General features: G+C 41.8%; 1 protein-coding gene across 7 annotated transcripts in view; it reads right to left on the reverse strand.

The window, feature by feature from the left end:
- Window positions 1–23,886, reverse strand: part of FER (FER tyrosine kinase) — a 170,206-nt gene that overhangs the window by 92,977 nt on the left and 53,343 nt on the right. For all 7 annotated transcript variants that reach the window (XM_032097494.1, XM_032097495.1, XM_032097493.1 and 4 more), the window contains one exon: window positions 20,887–21,076. In XM_032097494.1, the coding sequence (XP_031953385.1) occupies window positions 20,887–21,076 (190 nt within the window). The remainder of the gene's footprint in view (window positions 1–20,886; window positions 21,077–23,886) is intronic.

A 23,886-nucleotide genomic window follows, 5' to 3' on the forward strand; every position in this document is an offset into this window, starting at 1 on the left:
ACAAGTCAAAAAGCAGTGAATAAACGTGCATCCACAAACCATTTCAATTTAAAAATTCTTAGGATCATTTTTGAATCAAATAGGCTAATTTTATTCTTTACCTTAATACTGCATATATCCAGTTGAAATAGTTTGAGGTTTTTATGACCCAAATTCTCAGAAAAACAGAGAAATGCAGTAATGCTGGAGATGCTGCCCCAGAGTTTTAACCAAGATCAACACTATAGCTGCCATTTGAAGTGGTAAAGTCTTCAATGTGAAATATGTTTTAGAACTGGTTATATACATCTATGCACACACAGGCTAGTCTTGCCATCCCCCTTTCAAGTTTAAAAAAAAAGCAAACAAAAAACCAAAAACAACAACAAAAAAAAAACCAACCAAAACCTGAGCTAGAATGAAAATTGTTGCTAAGGTAATGGAAGAAATGGATTTTTTCTACATAGACGTGTCATGCAGCATTACTCCTATTTGAAAAACTGAATCTCTACTTAACTAGATTGTGACATAACAGCAACTGAAAACATCAGTTTTCCTCCACTGAAAATGGGCACCACTGTAGAAAATAAATTCTATGTCCTGAAGTTTTCATACACTCATTTATTCGCAAAAAAAAAGGATAAAGGTAGAGAGTGGTTTTGGCACTTATTAACAAATTACAGTATTCTGTAATGGCACTTCCTCAGTGTAATGGTGAAGTTTAGGAGTACAGTATTAGCTTCAGTTTTAAAAAAGCTTACATCAAACTTTTCAAACTGGTAAATATTACTTAAGGAGTAATAGAACTTTGCACAACCACTGGCCTAACAAAAAGAACTATAGTCATCACTATATGGGCTGATAACAAAAAGCCACAAGTGAAGAACCCCTAGGCTACATTTCACATGATAATTTTTCACATTTCACATGAAAAATTTTCCAGTGCAAGTGCCTGAAGAACTAAGCTATGCATACAGTACTTGACACAATGAATTCAGCAGACTAAACAAATACAAACACAACATCCAGGACATTTTTACATCAGGATTCAGCCTGGTAAACAAAGTCTTGCAAAAAAATGTCCAAAATACCTTAATGACTAATGTTCTCTGCAACAGTCAGTAGCTGAAATAAGGAAGTGATGAAGATCACCCACAGCTACCACAAGCATGTTGGTGAATTCTCGAAGAGTAGTGTGCATGCCAAAGAATGCCATCTGGAACTGGAAATTGTCTTTACTAGCCACAAATTTAAAATAACAATAATAGGCTTGCCAGAAATCCATATATACTTACAGACCCTGCAGACTGAATAGCACAAACCATTCTCCTTTTCTCATTACTATAAAAACCTGTGTTGGTTATTTTAAAACTCTAAAACCCCCAGACAGGAAGCCAACACACATTTCAGCAGAGAACAAAACAAAAACTGTTCTCAATCTTTTATTCCAGATGTGCACAGGCAAAGCTCCTCTGGTCCCACTGAGTACAATGGCATCAGTATCTTGACAAAATATGATCTCATAAAGCAAATCTGTATAGCAGTTTGTAGGTAGGGGATTGTAAGTCAGCTAAGAGGAAAATTACAGCTATGAACTACAAGCAGGTGATTTATTTCTGCCACAGAGGCTAGTTAAAAGATGCTTGAGGATAGTACAGTGAATACAGAACTAAGGTAACAGGTCAGTGAGAAGGACAGTTTGGGGGGTTTCTTCCTAGAGATACTGAAAAAAAAAATTTGCCTGACCTCAACTCAAGCAAAGGTTCCGCCCAAACCAGGGTTTTCTAAGGAGAACTGCATCTCTTTAGAGGTTCAGCATTTTGTATCCAAAGAAGACATGGGAAGACAACTGAAGCAACTAACTGGATGCCACACCAACTGCATAAAGGGAACACTACAGTTATGGGAGCAAGCACTCTTCTGCATCAGCCAATGAAGCAGCTAACACTGCTTCCAAGTGTGCCAACTGGGGGTTAGTCAGCCCAAAATATATCTAAATGCAGTATTTATAAACATAGCATGAACTGACTATGGCATTTGTTAGTGACTACACTTAGTATACAGGTCAATTACTTTAATTAGAATGCACTACTCACTAACAGGACAAATGACAGTCTTTCCAGATCTCATTAAATATATTCAAACACTGTTGGATTTCATTGGTTTTCAGCCACATTTACACTCAGTAATGCCTGCTCAAAATAAGTGCCTTGCAAAGCTAGTGGTGCAGTCCAGATCTTAGGCATTTAAGTCCCAGAAAGTCTGGTTCCTGGAAGGGATTAGATATATTGAAGCCAGCTATATCCTGAACAGCTGTTGGGGAAGCAGTGGACAACAGCAACATATGAAGAATAGAGAAAAAAACATCACTATATTGCATGACCTTGAAATCCACAACTAACCATAAATCCTCCTACGGTTCCCAAGACACCAAGAAGTAAATAACCGACAGCTGCGGGATCCGAGGCTGCAGGCAGGGAACTGCAACCCAGCTTCGGCAGAGGTCCATGCCAACCCACAGAAAACACTATTCACTAGGGTGACAGGGTGGGGAAACTCCCAATTTTTCCCCTAACTTCAAAGGAAGTTCTTAGAGGCCTGAGAAGAATCCAGTCTCCTCAGCCAACCACCATGTCACTGTACCAGAGGGGCATTGTCTTTATGTTTGTCATCACGCTGCTCTGGCTTGTACGGGGTAGCATTTCTTCAGTTCTGCCCTCTACACACTGGCATGTACTAATCAAGATTCCTCTTATAATTCATTAACTGGCTCAAGTTGACTCACTGACTGGCTCTAATGAAGCCACCTGGTAAATGCTAAGTCAAGCAACAAGAAATAGCATTACATGTTATGTGATCAGGCAGGATGTGAAGCCTTTTTGTTCTTCCAATAAACAGTGTTATTAAATATAGACTGGTGATTGTAACCTGTTTGGAAAATCATATTGTGAGAGGATGCATCTTTTTTATCACAATAAAACAAAAGTTGCATGGAGTTAACCCTGAAGAGCTTCAGTCAGATAGGACATGACAGGTTCTTAGGCAGATCCACATTTACATTGGATGTGTTAAACAATAAAACTGAACCGTTCATAACTGGAAATAGTTTGCAGTATGCCTAGATTTGATCAGGTATTTCTGTCTGACAGCTGTTTGGCAGGGTAGTCAGAATATGATGTTTGCTTTTGGTTTTCACAGATACTTGTTTATGCGCAAAATCAGCCTGCATGTTAATAGATAAAATGAAAGACCAACTTTGTGACAGCTTGAGCACAACTTGAGCACCGTAACTGAGGTGGGCTTAATGAGTAATCTCTGCAGGGTGCCAAAACAACAAATATCTGCCAATTTAAACAGCAGAACAACAAAAATGCAAACCCTCAAAATCGGCAGTGTTCAAATACTACTCTGAGTAAAGCCTATGGTCCACTGAAATCACGCATAGATCACAGCTACAAATCACAGACACAAAACAAGACTATTTTGAAAATACAGACATCAGGGAGGACAGACTCAGTGTGCAAGTCTCAGTAATGGTACCAAGTAAAAGATTTCAATCCTATTCAAGCTGAGGTTTTTAAATTTTACCTAGCATGATGAGCCAAAGAAAATAAGGCAGCACTTCCACAGAAATGCAAAAAGACTTTATTAGTTCAGTCAACAGATTTTCTTTCTTATTTCAGTCATTACTTATTAAAAAGGGTCTGAACAAGCAAGCAGTGCTCCCTCAAAGTTTGTAAGTTGTACTTATTTAGCATGCTCAAGCTGCTTGTTAAAACAAAGACCAGTCTCCTATGTTACAGAAGAAACTCCTTCTGCACCCACCCCCCCCCCCCCAAAATCCCCAATAATTTCTATTTTATGGGTATAGTTATACACGATTCAATGCATCAACTTCTTAAAAGGTATGTTGAAGAAAATAACTGATGAAATACTCAGTCATGTTGGCTGAAAATCTTATTTTCCTCACTGTTTTTTATTATATATTATAAAGGTACATATTTCATTATCACACAGTTCCTGAGACACTTAATGCCAAGATGAAATTGCACATACAACTATCCACATAACCAGTGTTAATTTACATGTTATATATAAAAATCCCTACGGAGTGAACAGATGAAGTACTCAAAAGCGGCAGCACCTGAGGCAGACCAAAACCTTCCAATACACAGCCACAGCTTTGGATACTACTACAAAACACCCTGAGAAGAAAACAGCTGTATTTTTGTCAAAAAGCTACTTCACTGGCCCATATAAAAATTACTGTAAGACCAATCATTCCTCCATTAATGGTACTTATATAGTTGTCACACATTACTGTGGCCTGGAGTTTGAATCAACAATCACTAAGTGAGCACAACTACACTGTAACAGGATCCTACTAGGTAGGAAATGTTCACAATTCCCACCTGCAGGTTTGTCTTTCCCCCCACCCCCTACAGAGAAAACAACATCTCCCCTTTATGCTATAATAGCCAACACATTAACGTAAGAAAATTGAATTTATCTCAGCTGCACTTAAACTTTTATTTTCCTTGAGGATGTAGGCTTCTCTTTCAGACTAACGAAATACAGGTTTACCTAAAAGGTTTTGTTTCTTTTAAACCCAGAAGTTACTTCCTTAACTTTTCTGGTTTTATAAACCAGAAGTTACTCCTTTTTTTGGTTGGTTGTTTCTAACTCAGAAGTTAATTTTAAACTTTTTTTTTTTTAGAATTCTCCAAATACATCTCCCCTCACTTAAAAATCATACAAAAATCTGCATCCTCTCTCAGTAAAATCACCTATGGCCTGCTCAGTCACATCAGCTCCTTCTGTACTGCAACATTCACTATATTACACTGAGCTCAGTATAAACAATCACCAAGTTCAACTGCTCTAGAGAGCAGCTAGCACAGAAGACAAAAATTTCAGGTTAACATGATATAGAAACTGTCAAGACTGTCAAGCATCTCATTTTAGTCCCCCCACCCCCAAACCAACATATTTGTGTTTTCATTTTTCTCTCTCCTACCAACAGTTCTTTGTTTTCATTCTTAAAGCAGTTGCTGAGTAAATGCCACAGATTTCCAGAGTGAGATAATTTCAGTTAGATATTGTGAGAGTCCTCATTGTTACAAAGTTTTGGTAAAACTAGGTAAACTTAATTTAAAGGGGAATGACAGAAGTTTGTATTACATAAAGCCAAACGTTAAGTGATTTCATTTCATCTTAGTATTCAGAGCCAAGATCTGGAAATAAAACAAGTCATTCTAAGGTACAACAGAAAACAAAAATTTGCAGATATAGCTCAGGCTATATCACTTCTATACTGTATTTTACTTATCATACTATTTATGCTTTGATTTAGCACCCAATTTATGACAGTGGCAACATATGTTGATAAAGTCAGAGCCACAATCCCACAGAGATAGTGTCTCATTAAATTATACTGGCAACTGCTCTGTCTCCAGCCTTTCCCCCTGGATGAGTCCTACATGACTATGTCATAGGCTTCTCCAATCCTACGTTTGGTCCTGTGTCCTGGACAGACTTTGGACCCACATGATAGCCTTGTCCTCAGCACTGTCTCAGGCTGCTTTTCATTTTGCTCCTGACAGGACTCCTTAGTGCACTCTGAACCTGACTAAATGCTCTACTGCCTCTGGAGCTGCCAGAATCTGGCTTTGCCACTCTATCCTTAATTTGGTTTCTTTCTTTTTTCTTTTTTTTCTAATTTTACTAATCTATACTCTAGCTTCTAGACACCACCAACTCTTGCTTTTTGCAGGAACTTGACAAAAAAATCAGATTTAAAAAATCATTTTGCTTGCAGAAAGACTTTGCAGTAACTTCCAGAAAACAAATCTACTTTTGATCCACAAAATCCTACAGTGCCTTAAAAGTAAAGACTTTCAATCGTTTTCCAAGAAGGACAAATTTCCATGCATCTTGGCTGTGATACTCCAAGCTTTCTTTCTTCTCTAGGACGAGGACATTAGCTTCAGAAACTCATGGATATCTGCTATTATCTTCATACAAATACCTCTGCCTTTCTCCCATTACCCTAACAAAACAGCCAAATAAAAACTAAGTTTCTGATGATCTCTTTCTTTATCTCCCCTAAAAAGACATTGAGGTAAGGAATCCTGGAATTTTTTGACAAGGTTACAGTGACTACCACTATCTCACACAGAACTTTAATTTTCCCTACCATTAATGACTATTTTGAACAAGAGCCTCAGTGTCCATTGGAAAGGGGGCTTCACCTGTTTGAATAGTAATAACCAGTACTCTTTATGGCCTAGGTTATCCAAGACAACTACATGGGACTGGCAGACTTCAGTCACAGCTTCATGTCACAGGCAGGATACCTTAACCAATCTAAAAATGGCATTAGTGCTGATGTTCAGGCACCTGGATCCCAAACTGACCAGAAAAGTTTCACATCTATCCGACTGCTGGATGATTAAAAAAAAAAAGTAATATCTGAAACATACTATTTCACTTACCCCACTGTTAAAATCACCAACAGTAAAAAAATAAAAAATAAAAAGGAGAACAAATAAATAGGTCTGTAACTTAAAGACAGTGGTCTGAAAATTGGATTGCCTTCTGGTTTCTCACGTCTGTAGCAGGCGAGAACTTCTCCACACGGCAGAAAAAACCAGAAGCTAAGAATAAAATCATGCACTTCAATCTGGCAAAAAACTACACTAGATTAAAACCATAAATCATAATTCCAAGAATTATTTTATAGCATATTTTAGGAATTTTAGAAGCATAATACTTGCCTTTAAGGCCAATGGTATTTTTAATCAGCTACTTAAAAAGGAAGAGAGAAAAGCAGAGAGGTGATTTAAAGCAGCCAAATTCTATCACATTACTTCCTGTGTGTTGCCTAGAGGCTATGAGAAGTTAGCAATCACACTAATTTGGTGCCATCACTATGAAAAAGATTCAAGAAGGCAATGATGACGATTCTGGCAGAGAATTACTACTTTCCTCCCAGCACACAGAGAAACATATGCTGAAAGTATGTGATTTCTGTGTAAAAGAAAACTTCTGTGTGGAGCTTTCCTAATCCATAGAGAAGATTCTGACTGAAACAACAAATCCCTAGTGGGTATGCAGTTCTGCAACACTACTATGGTGAAGCCTGCCTCCTCAAGGAAGAAATGAAATGTCTTGAAATATTTTTGGCAGTTCAAGAGAGGTCTATGAACTTATCTCAAGTACTTATAACTCTCCTTCATACGGAGAGGGTAAACTAACTCTGCACTTCAAATATTCTAAGAGTTCTGTTTCTGTGAATGATCCACCTCCCTCAATTCCTCAAACATTTAGCTCACACTTTTAATATCACTTTTCCCCAAAACCAGGTTATTTCTCAACATTTTTTGATAGATAATATGCTAACCTTAAGGAATACGTAAGTTCTGAGCCTTAATGTGTGAACTTAGTCCAGTCTTTTACTTCAGAAGTTTCTAGGCATGTTCACTGGCAAGAGGCTTGACAGCTCAACTGACCTCTCATCCTGTAAATTCTGGACCACTCAGTGGGACAAAGCATGACTGGTTTTATCTGTCTACTACCTTAGTATCTCCTTTTGTATTATTCTTCCTCTGATGTATATCCATCAGGCAGTTGGGATTTACAAAAAGAAGAAACAGAAGCAAGAACATATTCACTATGAGAGAAAGACGAATGGAATTCATCCTCCACACTTGCTAAAAGAATTTGACATTTGGGGCATTTTCAATCCATGTCAAATTCTGGCTGTATGCCAGAAACACAGGCCCCAGCCAGCAAGCCTGGAAAGTGGCCATAAGCAAAGATCACTTGGTTGAACTTCAGCTGTCCAGGCAACCATCAAATAAAACTGTTTATGTCCAAGTCTTTTACTAATAAATAGGCAAAATTTCTACAGCATGACTGCACTGGCAGCGTCTCCTCAGCAGAGACTAGAATAAAAGAAAGGGTAAGAATACAAATGCTGCACAGACTAACTCTGGCCCTGTTTCTATTGACAATAAAGTTAAAATCTTGCAATAACACAGTGGAAGTGTACAAGATTTATAAATATATAAACCAAGTAATTCTGAAGGGCTCCCCTACCATGCCCTAATACAATCCTAGTTTTATATAAATGTCATGAGCCTCAAATCAGTAGAGAATTACTTTCATGGACAGATAAGGGAGATGTTTGGTGATGCATTACAGAGCATAGGAAAGCATAAATGCTTCTGTATCAGTAAGAAAAATGACAAATTTATCTCTACTGTAACACTTTCTGCTATTGCTGCAATGGCCTGTCACAGAAGGAAATCACTTCCTTGCATCTATTTCAAAATAAAGAACCTGCATAGTCTGAGAGAACATAGGAAAAGGAACCCCCAAGAGTGTGGTAGTTCTCTCAGCAGATTACATTTCAGGACCTTATGATCCAACATCTAAAATGTATGCAACGAAACATCTTTAATCAAACAGCAAACTCCTGCAAAGCCTCTTTCATATCCATGCAACTGACAGTAAAAAAATCAAAACATACAAATTGATTAAATTTGCCAATTACTATTTTAGTGAGAGCTCTGAAAACATTCACTTCAAATCCAAACCTGCCGAAGAAGACCCTGACTATTGGTTTGTTGATCATACCATTTACAGCACCAAGTCTTGGATGCTAGAAAGAAAGGATGGAAAGATAAAAAATTCACATTAGGTAGACTAATTTACAAACAAAGTAGCACTTTAGCTCTGTTTCATGCATTTAGGTTTTTCTTCCTTCCATAATGACTGAGAACTAATTTTTTTATTACCACAACTTTCACTAATAGCTGGCTTATCTTACTTTTAAAGCAATCACTAAGGATAACATCTCTGAAGCCTTTTAAAAAGGAATAACAAACAAAAAAAGCAATTAGATATGAGGTGAACTTCTTTTTTTTTTTTCCTTTCAAGTAATTATGCTACAACAGATAAAACCATTTTCTGCTGTGTACAGTTTTAAGCCTGGCACTCTACTGGCACAGAGGCATTACAGCATCCCAACGGCTGCACCACGGTGCTTCAGCTTGCTTCTGCCCTGTGTACCTCTCATGAGTTCATGCTAACAGATTTGGGTTATTCAGCCACAACTAGTCTTCTGGCACTGAGCTCCACCTGCTGACAAGTCTCTCAAGTGTTGCAGAGCTTGCACACCAGGTCTCAATTTTGTCAACCAGCTCCAGGAAAATGCTGCAGTACGCAAAATAAATCTACTTGAAACACTTTTATAGCGGGAACAGCACGTAATTTCAAACACATTCTTAAAAGTAATGGGTTTATGCCTTTATAAAATTTGCTTTTACCATGTAAGGAAAAAGGAGAAGACGTGGCACAGAGATTTCACTATATGATTGCTAAACAAAATTAATTACTATTTTATATTAACTAAGTCTATTGCCTGGCTTAAGCCCTCCCTGAAGATTTCTGTAACAATTTCCAAGGCAATACTGATGCTGTAAGTTTAAAGCTTTACCATGAAATGCAAATCATCATAATTGTACATAATTACCTGAGTACATGTTTAGCTAGCACTGCAATATTCAAAAATCAATGATGTTTTTATTTCTAATCTGATCATCAGACATATAAAAGTTGTCCGAGCCATTTTGTTGCTGTTGTTTCCTTCATTTTAATTGCCATGGACTACTGCCATGCTTTGTTGATCATATTAACAGCAAAAATGTACCTCATGTACCTTAAGACAAATGACAGGCCATACATCCACTGACTGAACACCTAAAGATTTAAAAGTTAGCTCAAGTTGCTTCCAGTTACTGGTTAAATTTTATAAAGTGACATAATACATAACACTTTGGATACTACTATATTTTTGTCAAAATATATCTGTTTACAAGGAATAACAGGCTTTTTTTTTAATATCTAGCTCCATAATTTAAGTACAGAAGAAAATGTTAACTATGAATCTCTCACTAACATAGTGAATAGCGTAAATGCATAACTCTAAGGGGCTCAAAGACAAGAGTTTAAACTTGTAGTACCTTCACCATTATAATTATCTCTGCCTTGCATGGTAAGTCAGTAGAAAAGTATAACTGCTACTAACAAAAACACGTTTCATTCTTCCACATTGTCCTGGGTTGCAGTGTATTCTATTACCATCCCCATCAGCTGTTGAAATCAGGTGGGGCAGTGTTTCCTTGCCTCCTCCCCCCAGACTATCTTTCTGTTAATTGCCCATCATTGTCCTGCCGCCTGACTCAGAGATAACTCCCTCCGGACTATCTTCTGTTAATGAGCCTAATCAACACTTGGCCTCATGACTCGTTACCCCATTGTGAGATGCTCCACCCAGAGGGAGGAACCAAGCATCCCATCGTGGATATAAGCTGAGGCTGAACACCAGAGAAACCGGCTTCCCACTGGATTTCCAGAGGACAGGAGCTACACAGCCACCATTGGACTTCCTGAGGAAGAGCAGACTGTTTTACTACAGGATCACTGCTTCAGAGGACTGCAGCCACCATTCTACCAGACTGCTACCACCACCCTGCCTGACAGGGTGTCAGGTTGTACCTTGACTCTGTCAGTTTGACAGTGTTTTCTTTTACCTTTTTTTTTCCCCTTTTCTTTAATTTCCATTAAATTGTTATTCTGACTTGGTGCCTCCCACTGGTTTGTTTTCAAACTAGCACATAATTTGGCGCCCAACGTGGGGCAGCTCTGAGAGAAAGTCAGAATTACAATTTTGTGTTAACGGAAACCTATTCACCATGGTGCTCAGCTTGTCTACGTGGGTACTGTATCTTGCTCTCTATATTTTTCCTCACATGGGGAACTACCTGCCTGTAGTATTACTCCTGTTAAAACCAGGGAATGGTATGAGAATTGCTTTAATGGTTTATTATGTCTACAGCATAATAACCTGTGAGGCGATGAATACCATTCGGAGTATATACTCAGTTTTGTTTGGCTGTCCTAGTCTGGGCTCCTATGTCTGGGATCTCCTCAACAATCGCACCCAGCCCCTGGTGGGAGGAGTAGAGAGTGGTTTCTTCCAGCCTTTCAGGCCAGGCACAGCAGTTTTTGAAAATATTGAATTCCCTCTGGATGTCAAAGACGGCATAAACTTGCTGTCAGTTCTGCTTTGTCTTCTCTGTACAGCCTGCACCATGTACACCATGCTTAGAATCAGAGCTATGGCACAGCATCCTCAGGATGAGGGAGGGAAAAAGAGCAGAGCAACAAACACCATGCCTACGCAGACTGACACAGAGGAGAAAGGAACCAAATGCAAAGCTACAGCGTCCATGTCTACGCAGACTGACACAGAGGAGAAAGAACCCAGACGCAAGACAACAGCGTCCATGTCCACGCAGACTGACACAGAGGAGAAAGAACCCAGACGCAAGACAACAGCGTCCATGTCTACGCAGACTGACACAGAGGAGAAAGAACCCAGACGCAAGACAACAGCGTCCATGTCCACGCAGACTGACACAGAGGAGAAGGGAACCAAAAGCACTGTCAGCGTCCCCATGCAAACCATCACTGAACCAGAACAGCCTAAACCGATTGCAGTTGCCCCCGTGCAGAAGAAGAAATCAAAAAGCAAATCAGTCCGCATAGTGACTGACGAGGATGCAGCGGGACCTTCGCACCCAGCAGAAGAGGCAGAGCCAGAGATCATCACTCGGTCACTATCCCTGGGTGAGCTGCGTGACCTGCGGAGGGAATTCACCCGCCAGACGAACGAGTCTATCCTGACCTGGCTGCTCCGCATCTGGGACGCTGCAGCCAATGACACCATTCTGGACGGAAGTGAGGCCAGGCAACTGGGATCTCTGTCCCGGGATGTGGTCATTGACCAGGGGATCGGGAGAACCCAAGAAACCCTCAGCCTCTGGCGGCGACTGCTTACAAGTGTAAGGGACAGGTACCTTTGTAAAGAAGACCTCCAGGTGCACCAAGGAAAATGGAGCACAATGGAACAAGGTATCCAGTGCCTGAGGGAATTGGCTGTGCTGGAGATCATTTTCTCAGAAGATGAGAGATTTCCTAAGAGCCCAGATGGTGTCCAGTGCACGTCACAGATGTGGTTGAGGTTCGCACGCCTTGGACCAGAGATATACTCCCGTTACCTGGCAACGCTGCAATGGAGGGAAGGCGAGGACAGGGTGGGCGTCTTGGTCAACAAACTGAGGATTTACGAGGACACCGTCACAGCCCCGTTTCGCACCCATGTCTCATCCGTGGAAACAAGTCTTTTGGCTGAGCAAGTCCGGAGCTTGATTGAAGAAGGCCATCAGAAACTGAAAAAGGAACTTAAGGAAGAGATTTACCACATCCCACCAGAACCAACAAGAGTCTCTGCCATTAGGAGCCGGCGACCCCTAACCAGGGAGAGAGGATACACCCCACGAGGTAACCTCTGGTTTTTCCTTCAGGAACATGGAGAAGACATGAGTAAGTGGGATGGAAAACCCACCTCCTCCTTAGCAGCTCGGGTACGTGAACTAAAAAGAGGGACAACTACCACAAGAAGCGCATCTAGAGTCAACATTGCTCCGGTCTCCCGCACACAGAACTCCAGACGGTACCAGAATGATAATATGACCGATCCTCTTGAAGGGACCTCAGGAACGTATTCACCGGAAGGGAGCAACATGCAACATGACCAGGAATAGAGGGGCCCTGCCTCTAGCCAGGTAGAGGAAAGGGAGAATCGGGTCTTTTGGAGTGTGTGGGTCCGATGGCCTGGCACACCTGACCCACAAAGATACACGGCTTTGGTTGACACCGGTGCTCAATGTACTCTGATGCCATCAAGGTATGTGGGAGCAGAACCCATTTCTATTTCTGGGGTGACAGGAGGATCCCAGCAGCTGACTGTACTGGAAGCTGAAGTGAGTTTAACTGGGAACGAGTGGCAGAAACACCCCATCGTGACTGGCCCGGAGGCCCCGTGCATTCTCGGCATAGACTATCTCAGAAATGGATATTTCAAGGACCCAAAAGGACATCGTTGGGCTTTTGGGATAGCTGCTGTGGAGACAGAAGATATCGGACGACTGAGTACATTGCCTGGCCTCTCAGATGACCCCTCTGCCGTGGGACTGCTAAGAGTTGCAGAACAACAGGTGCCAATCGCCACAGCAACAGTGCACCGTCGGCAATACCGCACCGACAGAGACTCTGTGGTTCCCATCCATGAGATGATTCGCAAACTGGAGAGCCAGGGGGTGGTCAGCAAGGTCCATTCACCTTTCAACAGCCCTATATGGCCAGTGCGTAAGTCCAGTGGAGAATGGAGGCTGACGGTGGACTACCGTGGCCTGAATGAGGTCACGCCACCATTGAGCGCCGCTGTGCCGGATATGTTGGAACTTCAGTACGAGCTGGAGTCCAAAGCAGCGAAGTGGTACGCCACTATTGACATTGCCAATGCCTTCTTCTCCCTTCCTTTGGCAGCAGAATGCAGGCCCCAGTTTGCTTTTACCTGGAAGGGTGTGCAATACACCTGGAACCGACTGCCCCAGGGGTGGAAGCACAGTCCCACCATTTGCCACGGACTGATCCAGACTGCATTGGAAAAGGGTGAGGCTCCAGAACATCTGCAATACATCGATGACATCATCGTGTGGGGAAACACAGCAAAGGAAGTGTTTGAGAAAGGAGAGAAAATCATCCAGATTCTCCTGGAAGCTGGCTTTGCCATCAAAAGGAGCAAAGTCAAGGGACCTGCCCAAGAGATCCAGTTCCTGGGAGTAAAGTGGCAAGATGGACGACGTCAGATTCCCACCGAGGTCATCAATAAGATCACTGCGATGTCTCCACCGACCAGCAAGAAGGAAACACAAGCTTTCCTAGGCGCCATAGGTTTCTGGAGGACGCACATTCCTGAGTACAGCCAGATCGTGAGCCCTCTCTACCTGGTTACCCGCAAGAAGAATGATTTCCACTGGGGCCCCGAACAGCAGCAAGCCTTTGCCCAGATCAAGCAGGAAATCGCTCACGCCGTAGCCCTTGGCCCAGTCAGGACAGGACCAGAGGTGAAGAACATGCTCTACTCTGCAGCCGGGAACAATGGTCTGTCCTGGAGCCTCTGGCAGAAGGTGCCTGGTGAGACTCGTGGCTGACCACTGGGATTCTGGAGCCGAAGCTACAGAGGGTCTGAAGCTAACTACACTCCCACAGAGAAGGAAATCTTGGCAGCCTATGAAGGAGTCCAAGCTGCCTCAGAGGTAATTGGCACTGAAGCACAGTTGCTTCTGGCACCCCGACTACCGGTGCTGGGTTGGATGTTCAAGGGAAAGGTTCCTTCCACGCATCATGCCACCGACACCACATGGAGCAAGTGGATCGCCCTCATCACACAGCGTGCCCGTATTGGAAACCCGAATCGCCCTGGGATTCTAGAAATTATAACAAACTGGCCTGAAGGTGAGACTTTTGGATTATCCTCTGAAGAAGAGGAAGAGCAAGTGACTCGTGCTGAGGAAGCCCCACCATATAATGAGCTACCGGAGACTGAAAGACGTTATGCCCTCTTCACTGATGGTTCCTGCCGAATTGTAGGCGCTAACCGGAAGTGGAAAGCTGCAGTATGGAGCCCCACACGACGAGTTGCACAAGCTACCGAGGGACAAGGTGGATCGAGTCAGGTTGCAGAGTTTAAAGCCGTCCAGCTGGCTTTGGATATCGCTGAACGAGAGAAGTGGCCGAGGCTCTATCTCTACACCGACTCATGGATGGTAGCTAATGCTCTTTGGGGATGGCTGGATCGCTGGAGAAAAGCCAACTGGCAGCGCAGAGGGAAACCCATCTGGGCTGCTGAGATTTGGCAGGACATCGCCGCCCGAGTAGAGAAGCTGACCGTGAAGGTTCGACACGTGGATGCACACGTACCCAAGAGTCGGGCTAATGAAGAGCATCGCAACAACGAGCAGGTGGACCGAGCTGCCAAGGTAAAAGTATCACAGGTGGATCTGGACTGGCAGCACAAGGGAGAATTATTCCTAGCTCGTTGGGCCCATGATGCCTCTGGTCATCAGGGGAGAGATGCAACATACCGATGGGCCCGTGACCGAGGGGTGGACCTTTCCATGGACAGCATCTCACAGGTCATCCACAGTTGTGAGACCTGTGCTGCAATCAAACACGCCAAGCGGGTGAAGCCTCTGTGGTATGGTGGACGATGGTCAAAGTACAGGTATGGTGAAGCCTGGCAAGTTGACTACATCACCCTTCCCCAAACCCGCCAAGGCAAGCACTACGTGTTGACCATGGTTGAAGCAACCACTGGATGGCTGGAGACCTACCCTGTGCCTCATGCTACAGCCCGGAACACCATCCTGGGCCTGGAAAAGCAAGTCCTGTGGAGACATGGCACCCCTGATAGGATCGAGTCAGACAACGGGACTCATTTTAAGAACAGCCTCATCAACACCTGGGCCAGAGAACACGGTATCGAATGGATATATCATATTCCTTATCATGCACCAGCTGCTGGAAAAGTTGAACGCTGCAATGGACTACTTAAAACTACCCTAAAGGCACTTGGTGGGGGGACCTTCAAAAATTGGGAAGTGAACTTAGCAAAGGCCACCTGGATAGTCAATACCCGAGGGTCCATCAATCGAGCTGGTCCTGCCGAGTCTGAACCCTTGCACACAGTGGATGGAGATAGAGTCCCTGCGGTACACCTGAGAGGTATTTTAGGAAAGACTGTTTGGATTAATCCCAGCTCAGGCAAAGACAAACCCATCCGTGGGATTGTCTTTGCTCAAGGACCTGGTTGCACTTGGTGGGTAATGCAGAAAGATGGGGAAACCCGTTGTGTACCACAAGGAGACCTAATCTTAGGTGAGAACGGTGTGTAGGTTTCACTGTGTATATATATATATATATATATATATGTATGTGTGTTTTAGAGTTTAAGAAGGTATTGATTTGGGATAATGTAGATGGTAATAGAATAAGGGGTGGATAATGTCCTGGGTTGCAGTGTATTCTATTACCATCCCCATCAGCTGTTGAAATCAGGTGGGGCAGTGTTTCCTTGCCTCCTCCCCCCAGACTATCTTTCTGTTAATTGCCCATCATTGTCCTGCCGCCTGACTCAGAGATAACTCCCTCCGGACTATCTTCTGTTAATGAGCCTAATCAACACTTGGCCTCATGACTCGTTACCCCATTGTGAGATGCTCCACCCAGAGGGAGGAACCAAGCATCCCATCGTGGATATAAGCTGAGGCTGAACACCAGAGAAACCGGCTTCCCACTGGATTTCCAGAGGACAGGAGCTACACAGCCACCATTGGACTTCCTGAGGAAGAGCAGACTGTTTTACTACAGGATCACTGCTTCAGAGGACTGCAGCCACCATTCTACCAGACTGCTACCACCACCCTGCCTAACAGGGTGTCAGGTTGTACCTTGACTCTGTCAGTTTGACAGTGTTTTCTTTTACCTTTTTTTTCCCCTTTTCTTTAATTTCCATTAAATTGTTATTCTGACTTGGTGCCTCCCACTGGTTTGTTTTCAAACTAGCACACACATACAATGACAAAACTATTATATGCAACGTTCAGAAATAACAAAAAATAGTTTTGTTTCAATCCTTGCTACGATACCCTGATACCCTGATTGAAAAAAGGAGAATCGTTCAGCAATTTCCTTTTTTTGCTAAAATGACTACCAAGACACAGCTAACGCTCTACAAAAAATATATTGACTTAAAGCAAAACATATTGAAGACACTAACAGAGTATGAAACCTCCTACAGTTAACAGAGGCAAAAAAGAACAAGGAAAATAAGTTAAAACACTCACATAACATTACACTGTCTATAAAAACATATCTAACAGCATTTCAGAATTTCACTCTTTGTTAGTATTCTATTATACAGTTATCTAATGTAAGAGAAGGGAAACAAAACAATTTGCAAACTATTCCACCATGAAATTGGCTCTATTTATATGATATAAATACTTAGGAGATACAAAACTTTACAAAATCACTTTGCATATCCTCTTTTAAATTTTAAATTGCAAAACAAAAAAATTACCTGTGACTGAGGTCACGAAAATTTGCTTCGTAGGGATGTTGACAACACAAGACAACTATGATTTTGTAATTCTTAGGGAAAAAAAATTGTAAAACAAGCATTTACAATTAATTTCTGAAAAGGAATAAATAATCACATTCAGGTGTATCAGAGCAACATTTAGATGAACTGCTCCCAAATAAAGTGGAGAAACCTAAACGAATTTATAGCTGATGAAACAGTGATCCTCTTGAACAATACAGGTATGAGAGCCATCAGCAGCAAGAACATGTAGTTTCTGATCTTTTACAGGCCTATACTTTTAAGGAATTTCACTAAAAAAAAAAAAAAATCCCATTTTAAAAATCACCAGGATGTTTATTTACAGAAACAACCCATCAGAGTATTATTTTTTCATCTTGAGATACAGTCAAGACTGCCAAGTCAGGGCAATGCCAGACATGAGCACAGACTGGGAGAAAGAAGAACACATCAAGAGCAGCCCTGCAGAGAAGGACTTGGGGATGCTGGCAGACAAAAAGCTGCACGTGAGCCAACACTGTGCACTTGCAGCCCAAAGGGTCAACAACACCCTGGGCTATGCCCAAAGCACCATGAGCAGCAGGACGATGGAGGTGACTTGCTCCCTCTACTCTGCCCCGTGAGATTCTGCCTTGAGAACTACACCCAGGTCTGGGGTCCTTAACACCAAAAAGAGAAGGAGCTGTTGGAACACGTCCAGAGGAAAGCCACTAAGTTGATCACAGGGCTGGAGCACCTCTCCTTTGAGAACAGGCTGAGGGAGGAGCTGTTCACCCTAGAGAAAGGAAGATTTTCTCCAGGAAGATCCCACTGAATCCCTTAAGCACTTAAAGGAAGCTCATAAGAAAGATGGAGGGTGACTCTTTACACTGCCAGATAGTGATATGATAAGGGGAAACAGTCTTAGTCTAAAGAGGAGAGGTTCCAGCCCCTGAGCTGAGTCTTGCTCTGTGGGGAACAAAGCTCTGGCACGAGCTGTGAGAGAGGAGACCGCCCCAGTACTGACAGTGACCACTCTACACCACCTTGATCCTCTCTGCTCCACTGCAGGGTTACAGCAGTGGTCCTTTCGTGCACAGAGACAACAGGCCTGACTACTTCCAGCTCACTGGAGTGACCAGCTGGGAAGAGGCTGTTTAAGAGCAAAATGCCCCAGAGTCTACAACACCTCTCAGCACTTCTACTGTGCGCTGTAGAAGTGCTGAGCAGATAGCCCAGGTGTAAGGCCTTATCCATCATCACAGGCATAGGATCATTTTATGATCACCCCTTCTCAGAAGGCAAGGCCAATACTGACACCATCAGGCATGTTTAGCTCCTGTCTTTTTTCCAAGCCCAAAAGCTGGTAGAATTCTTTACTGAGGTGCAGGAGCCCCTGCGGGTCCTAAGGGAAAAACCAGCATGAGCAGCAGGGTTAACCAGATCCAGTGCAGGCTGCAGTGGATCACAACCATTTCCTTCTGGGGCAATGTCGGCTGATCCCAAGGCAGCCTCAGTACCAAAGGCTGCATGTAAATGCTGTATCCTGTACACGTACATGAACTTGACTTAGCTGTGGAAATAAAGTTGCCTGCTTTCACAGTTAACCCTGTTTTCAGTCCCATCCAGTCTCCTGTGCAAGGCAAGGACTTCCACATCTAGCACCTGCAAAATAAGTCTGCATGTCCAAGAGTGGCTTAGCCCTTCTGGCAAGCTTTGCCTTGAAGAAGCAAGGGAAGTGGTAATTCTGCTCAATTTAAATTCTTCAGATGAAAGTTAACACATCACACTTCATGACAGATCTTCTCTGCAAGGTAGCTTGAATGATCAGCATTATTTTCATTGAAGGTGCAGACACTCTGAACTCTCAGATAACAGAGGCCAGATAGAACTACATAAACTAGAGTAAGTTACTTAAAGTACAAAATCCACATAAAAAAATAATGCTAACATTATCACTGACATACAAATATATCCCTGATTTACTTTCACAAGCTGCCTTAACAGTAGATTTCACTTACTGGTTTAAAAAATAAAACAACAAAAACCCACATTATCCTCTCTTTCAGCTTACCTAACATCACTTAGTGCTTTATGTATTTCTGCCTCCTTTTGTACCAACTTCCTGTTCCCATTTTACCTTTTCCCTGAGAAGCTGACCAGACTAAGCCTCTCATAATTAGGCCCCTTTTGAAGTGCTCTCATGGCTTTTCTCTGCAACCTCACATTGGGTTGAAGTGGCAAGGTTTTGTAAAGGGGTGCATCCTGCTCTAGTGGAAGGTGTTGAAAGGGGTTGGAACTAGGCAATCTTGAAGGTCCCTTCCAACCCACAACCATCCTATGGTTCTGTGCTGTCCCTTCCTCTGCCCTCCTGCAGAGGCCACCATGCCCTGAACACAGAACCAGCCACCCTGTGCCATCTGCCCTGGGGCACTTGTGGGCACATCGACGGCTGCACTGGACATGATGAGACCTCACTCCTTGCAGGTGACACTGGAGGTGACACGGTGCTGGCAGTGATGGAATTGTTTGTCTCTGTCCTCTCGGCCCTGTGTAGGCCTGCACTCAGCACACAGGATTATTTTCTCCTGCTCACTGAAACAGAGGTTTGGACACCAGAAAGCAGACTTCAGTAATCTTGAACTGAAGGGGAAGAGTACCATTCTTATGACTAGACTCATCATCTCAACTAAACCTAGCAGAAACTAATCACTAGCACTGTTACAGGGCATAACATTAAATAACTAACAAGATAGCCCACCCCAAAAGCATTCCAAGCCTCCTAATCTTCTGCAATCATTATCCTGCTTCTTATTTTCTCTTTTTTCAACTTTTTGTACTTTTTAAACTTCCAGGTCACGACAAGCATACAAGCTTTGTAAAATAACGTTTTGTACCAGGGTAAATGACAACCACCTCATAGTGCCTTGTAAATATTAAACAGCAGTGGAAGCAAGAGAATGCTGACAATCAAGTGTAATTGTAGAATGGGAATCAAACGGTTCCACAAATAGACAGGAAGAAAAAAGCTTTCCTCTCACAAACAGCCATTTAATTACATTTCACAGAGCTATTACCCCATGGGCCAAAAAGAATGCCAGGCTAAACCTCAAAGAAAAAAAATCACAAATATCTCCTACATGTCAAAACCAATCCACAAAGGCAAACACTACTGTTTGTCCCTTTAGTAAACAGGTACTGTTTGTTTGCTTTTTTATGTGGCCTACAAACTCTGCACATAGCTGCATACAACTGAGAAAAGGAAGTCACACAAAATATTAGCCACGTAAGGTACTTATTTAAATTACATGAGATCTCATTAGACCAAAAAAATTTCTTTTTAATTATTAAGAGCATGTAAACATTTAAAAATAAACTGCAAAGAAACCAATGTTCATTTCTGTTTAAGAAAAGAGTAATTACAGTACATAAAATTCATTTCCCAATTACATATACAGCAAATCCAAGAGCTTTTGCTGTTAACTTTCTATCTACAACTGTAGATGTGTTTCTTCAACATAGCCAAGGAAATTACCAACAGCTACTCAGTCAAATTTACTAAATCTATGTAAGGGTTAAGTCTTTCCATTATAAAAGAGTGTAATGAAAATCTAAGCATCAAGTGTAGAAAAGAACAATCCAAGTCCCCAGACACAGATTGTTAGGAGTTATGGCCACTTAGAAATAAAAAGAAATCACGCAACTGAACTGCTCGTCCAAACAGCTCTCCAAAAATGCAAAGTGAAGTCCATTCACTTTAATCACTCCAGTGAGTATCTTGATACTCTGATCCTGGGTCTGAAGGACAATGGCAGGGCTACACAATTCAGTAAAACAGATGTAAAACTTACCATAGAGGTCACTGATCTGGCATCTTCTTCATAATTTACTACAGGTGGTGGTTCTTTCCCATCATTCTCTTGAACCTTTTGTTCCAGTAGTTCTTTCTGGGCTGCAAATTTTGCCTCAGAGCATCTTAATTGTTGGACTGTTTGCTTAAGTTCTTCAAGCGCTTGCTTTTGGCTCAGCAAGAGCACAATACTGCAAAGAAAAATAACAATTTAAAAATATACAAGATTCAAAATAGTTTCTTTGCGTCATAAAAGCTAGGGGAAAAAAGCATGACAATTCCTCAACATCATCATTTATTCAAAGGTAAGGCAATTCTAGAACATTTTCAAAGCAACAAGACAGTGCAAGCAAACACATTCTCTTCTCTCTATCAGGAAAACACCCATTCTCTTCTCTCTATCACAAAAATCCTGTTGTAATAAATATAGGTGAAACTCCTGCTTTTATCCACTTTTGACTGAATTTACAAACACTGGACTTCCTCCTCCTTTAGAGAATAAATAAATTTTACATAGTGATTTCCAGTGATGAGAAATTCACTCCAATCAGTGTAGTTGTTACAGTAATAATTTGCAATATTAAACTCACCTCACATCCAGTATAAATTCATATGGCATCACATCAGAGATACCAGTTTTTTCCCTCTGCTCCATAAGTATTTCTGGACTGTGCTATAACTGTCTTCTTATGAAGCTAAATAAATTCATCTTTATGAGGCGCTAAAAGCAACTTTTTGTCTTCTGCTTATTTTTATGGTTCTTCTATGAATACCACTCATACCCATGAATACTCAAGACAGTCATGATTAAATCATACTGAAGGACAAGCACTTAGAGTATCTGCAGATACCCAGATGACTCTATTATCCCAAATAACTGCCAAAACCAAAGAGTGACAGAAGCTGCCTGAAAGACAGAATCACCCACAGTATAATACAGACACCCGTAAAACCAGTCGACCAGAGCCCAGTGACAATGTGGTCTATAGGAGATGCAGAGTTCTCACAGCCTACAAAAACAGACGAAGGAGGTAAATGGACCAGAACTATGAAGAAGAAGAGGATAATATGAAGGAAAATCACAGTATTGTGTTGCTCTGTATCTTCAGGACAATCCCTGGAAGACAAGCCCTCCTGCAAGCCCTACTCTTGCAGGAAAAAAGAAAGGCAAATGTTGTTCATACAGGGATTGATCCTTCAGAAACTGATGCTCAGCCAAATAAGTATTTAAATGGGTTTCAAAGTAACAGGAGAACCACCTGTCATAAAATCCTCATTGGCAGGAAAACATGCAAATCATATCCATGTAGGTGAGCATTACACCAAGTCACTAATGGACAAAACTCTGCACCATCAGCCAAACGATCATTCATTCAAAAGGCGTAAGTGTGAGGTATGCAGACATGATTCCCAAATCTGAAACTGAGATTTGGCACAAGCCTGCACAGATTTAAAAGCATCAGAGAAGCAAATGAACAATTATCCTGATGTTATGCTCAAGATAATGTATTTTCATCTAGTCTCCTTTATGAGAGAAAAAGGACATCACCCTGTGAAAATAATAGGCTTCAACCACCAGCTAGGCTTTGGTGAATGCTGGCTAGAGTGATATCCCCAAACACGGAATGATTTCAACCTATTAGGACACAGTGATAACAAGACATATTCTGCTAGTGAAAAGCTAGTGTCTTTCCTGAAATGCGGCAAGATGGATTACAATGTAATTTGGCTTCCCAAATCCAACTTTTAATGCTTGCCACTCCAGTCATGCATGAGGAAATAGAATCTATAAAATTACTTGCCTGTGGCTTGCATGAGTACAAACTTTAAAGTCCTTGTTGCTAGCAATAGCTGCTAGCAATATCTGCTAGCAATAGCTGCTAGCAACCTCACAGAGTGACATCTTGTGTGAAGGATCCCTGGAGATCAGGGCAACATATAAGCAAGTGGTAAAAAGTTGAACTAAATCAAAACCCAAATATTCAATATGCTATCATGTTGAGAGGGTAGACGGTATGCTTGACATACACACATATAAATAACATACAATTAAAACATTTTCTGTGTTGAAGGTAATATCATCATTTGAAGATGGAAAAGGATATTAGTGCCAGGATAATAGCACCAAGACACTGCCAGAAGGCATGACCTTATGCAGTCACAATTAAACCCAGTGCAACGCTGGACAAGACCTTCTGGGGACAGTAAGTACAAGCTGAAACATCCATATCACTCTGCACTGCAGCTAAAAGGTGAAAACGGGATTTGTTGGAGGTAGGCATGAGCAATGACAAATCAGAACAAGGATGATTTCAGGGAAGCCTTCATCTTACAACTAGATATGTAAGCCAGATTCCCTGCCTTTTAGTAAGACAAACAGGTACTGGTGCAATTTGAAATGAAATAATCTCCTCAACACCACAAACATCTGCTAAAGGATCAGTCAGATAAGCCTCCACACAGTTAGAAATACAAGGATGGTCTGAACTATTTTGAGAGAGGTGTAACTGGTGACAAAACAATGCTGAGGGGGAAAAAAATCAAATAACACCCCATCAAACTCAACTAGTTCAAATCCAGTTTATCCTTTAAGTAGCATACAGTAAGGAAGACAGCTCAAGAACAAAAAATTAGAAAACACACTGTGAGTGCACGTGGACTTAACCAAAGAAAGGACACGAAATATCTAATCAAAACAGAGATATCATACACATAAATAACATTCTGGATGCGAATTAAATACGATACAATGTTTCATGTGAGAAGGTTACTTCAACAAAGAGCTTCAAGACTTCTTCAGTCAATGAAGGATTACCTGAAGGACTTGCATTCCAATTCACTACTGCTACTGTAAATAAATACTGTAATATTTATTACCAAATTAGTAAGATTAAGACTGACTGCAACAAGAATCAGAAAATACCTCTACAGACAAAAGGTTTCTTTATCTGCTGTACTGACTTCAGTTTAGAAGAGTATGTGAATATTTTTTCTAACCAAA

Source organism: Corvus moneduloides, chromosome Z (genome assembly GCF_009650955.1).
Source record: "Corvus moneduloides isolate bCorMon1 chromosome Z, bCorMon1.pri, whole genome shotgun sequence".
NCBI lineage: Eukaryota > Metazoa > Chordata > Aves > Passeriformes > Corvidae > Corvus > Corvus moneduloides.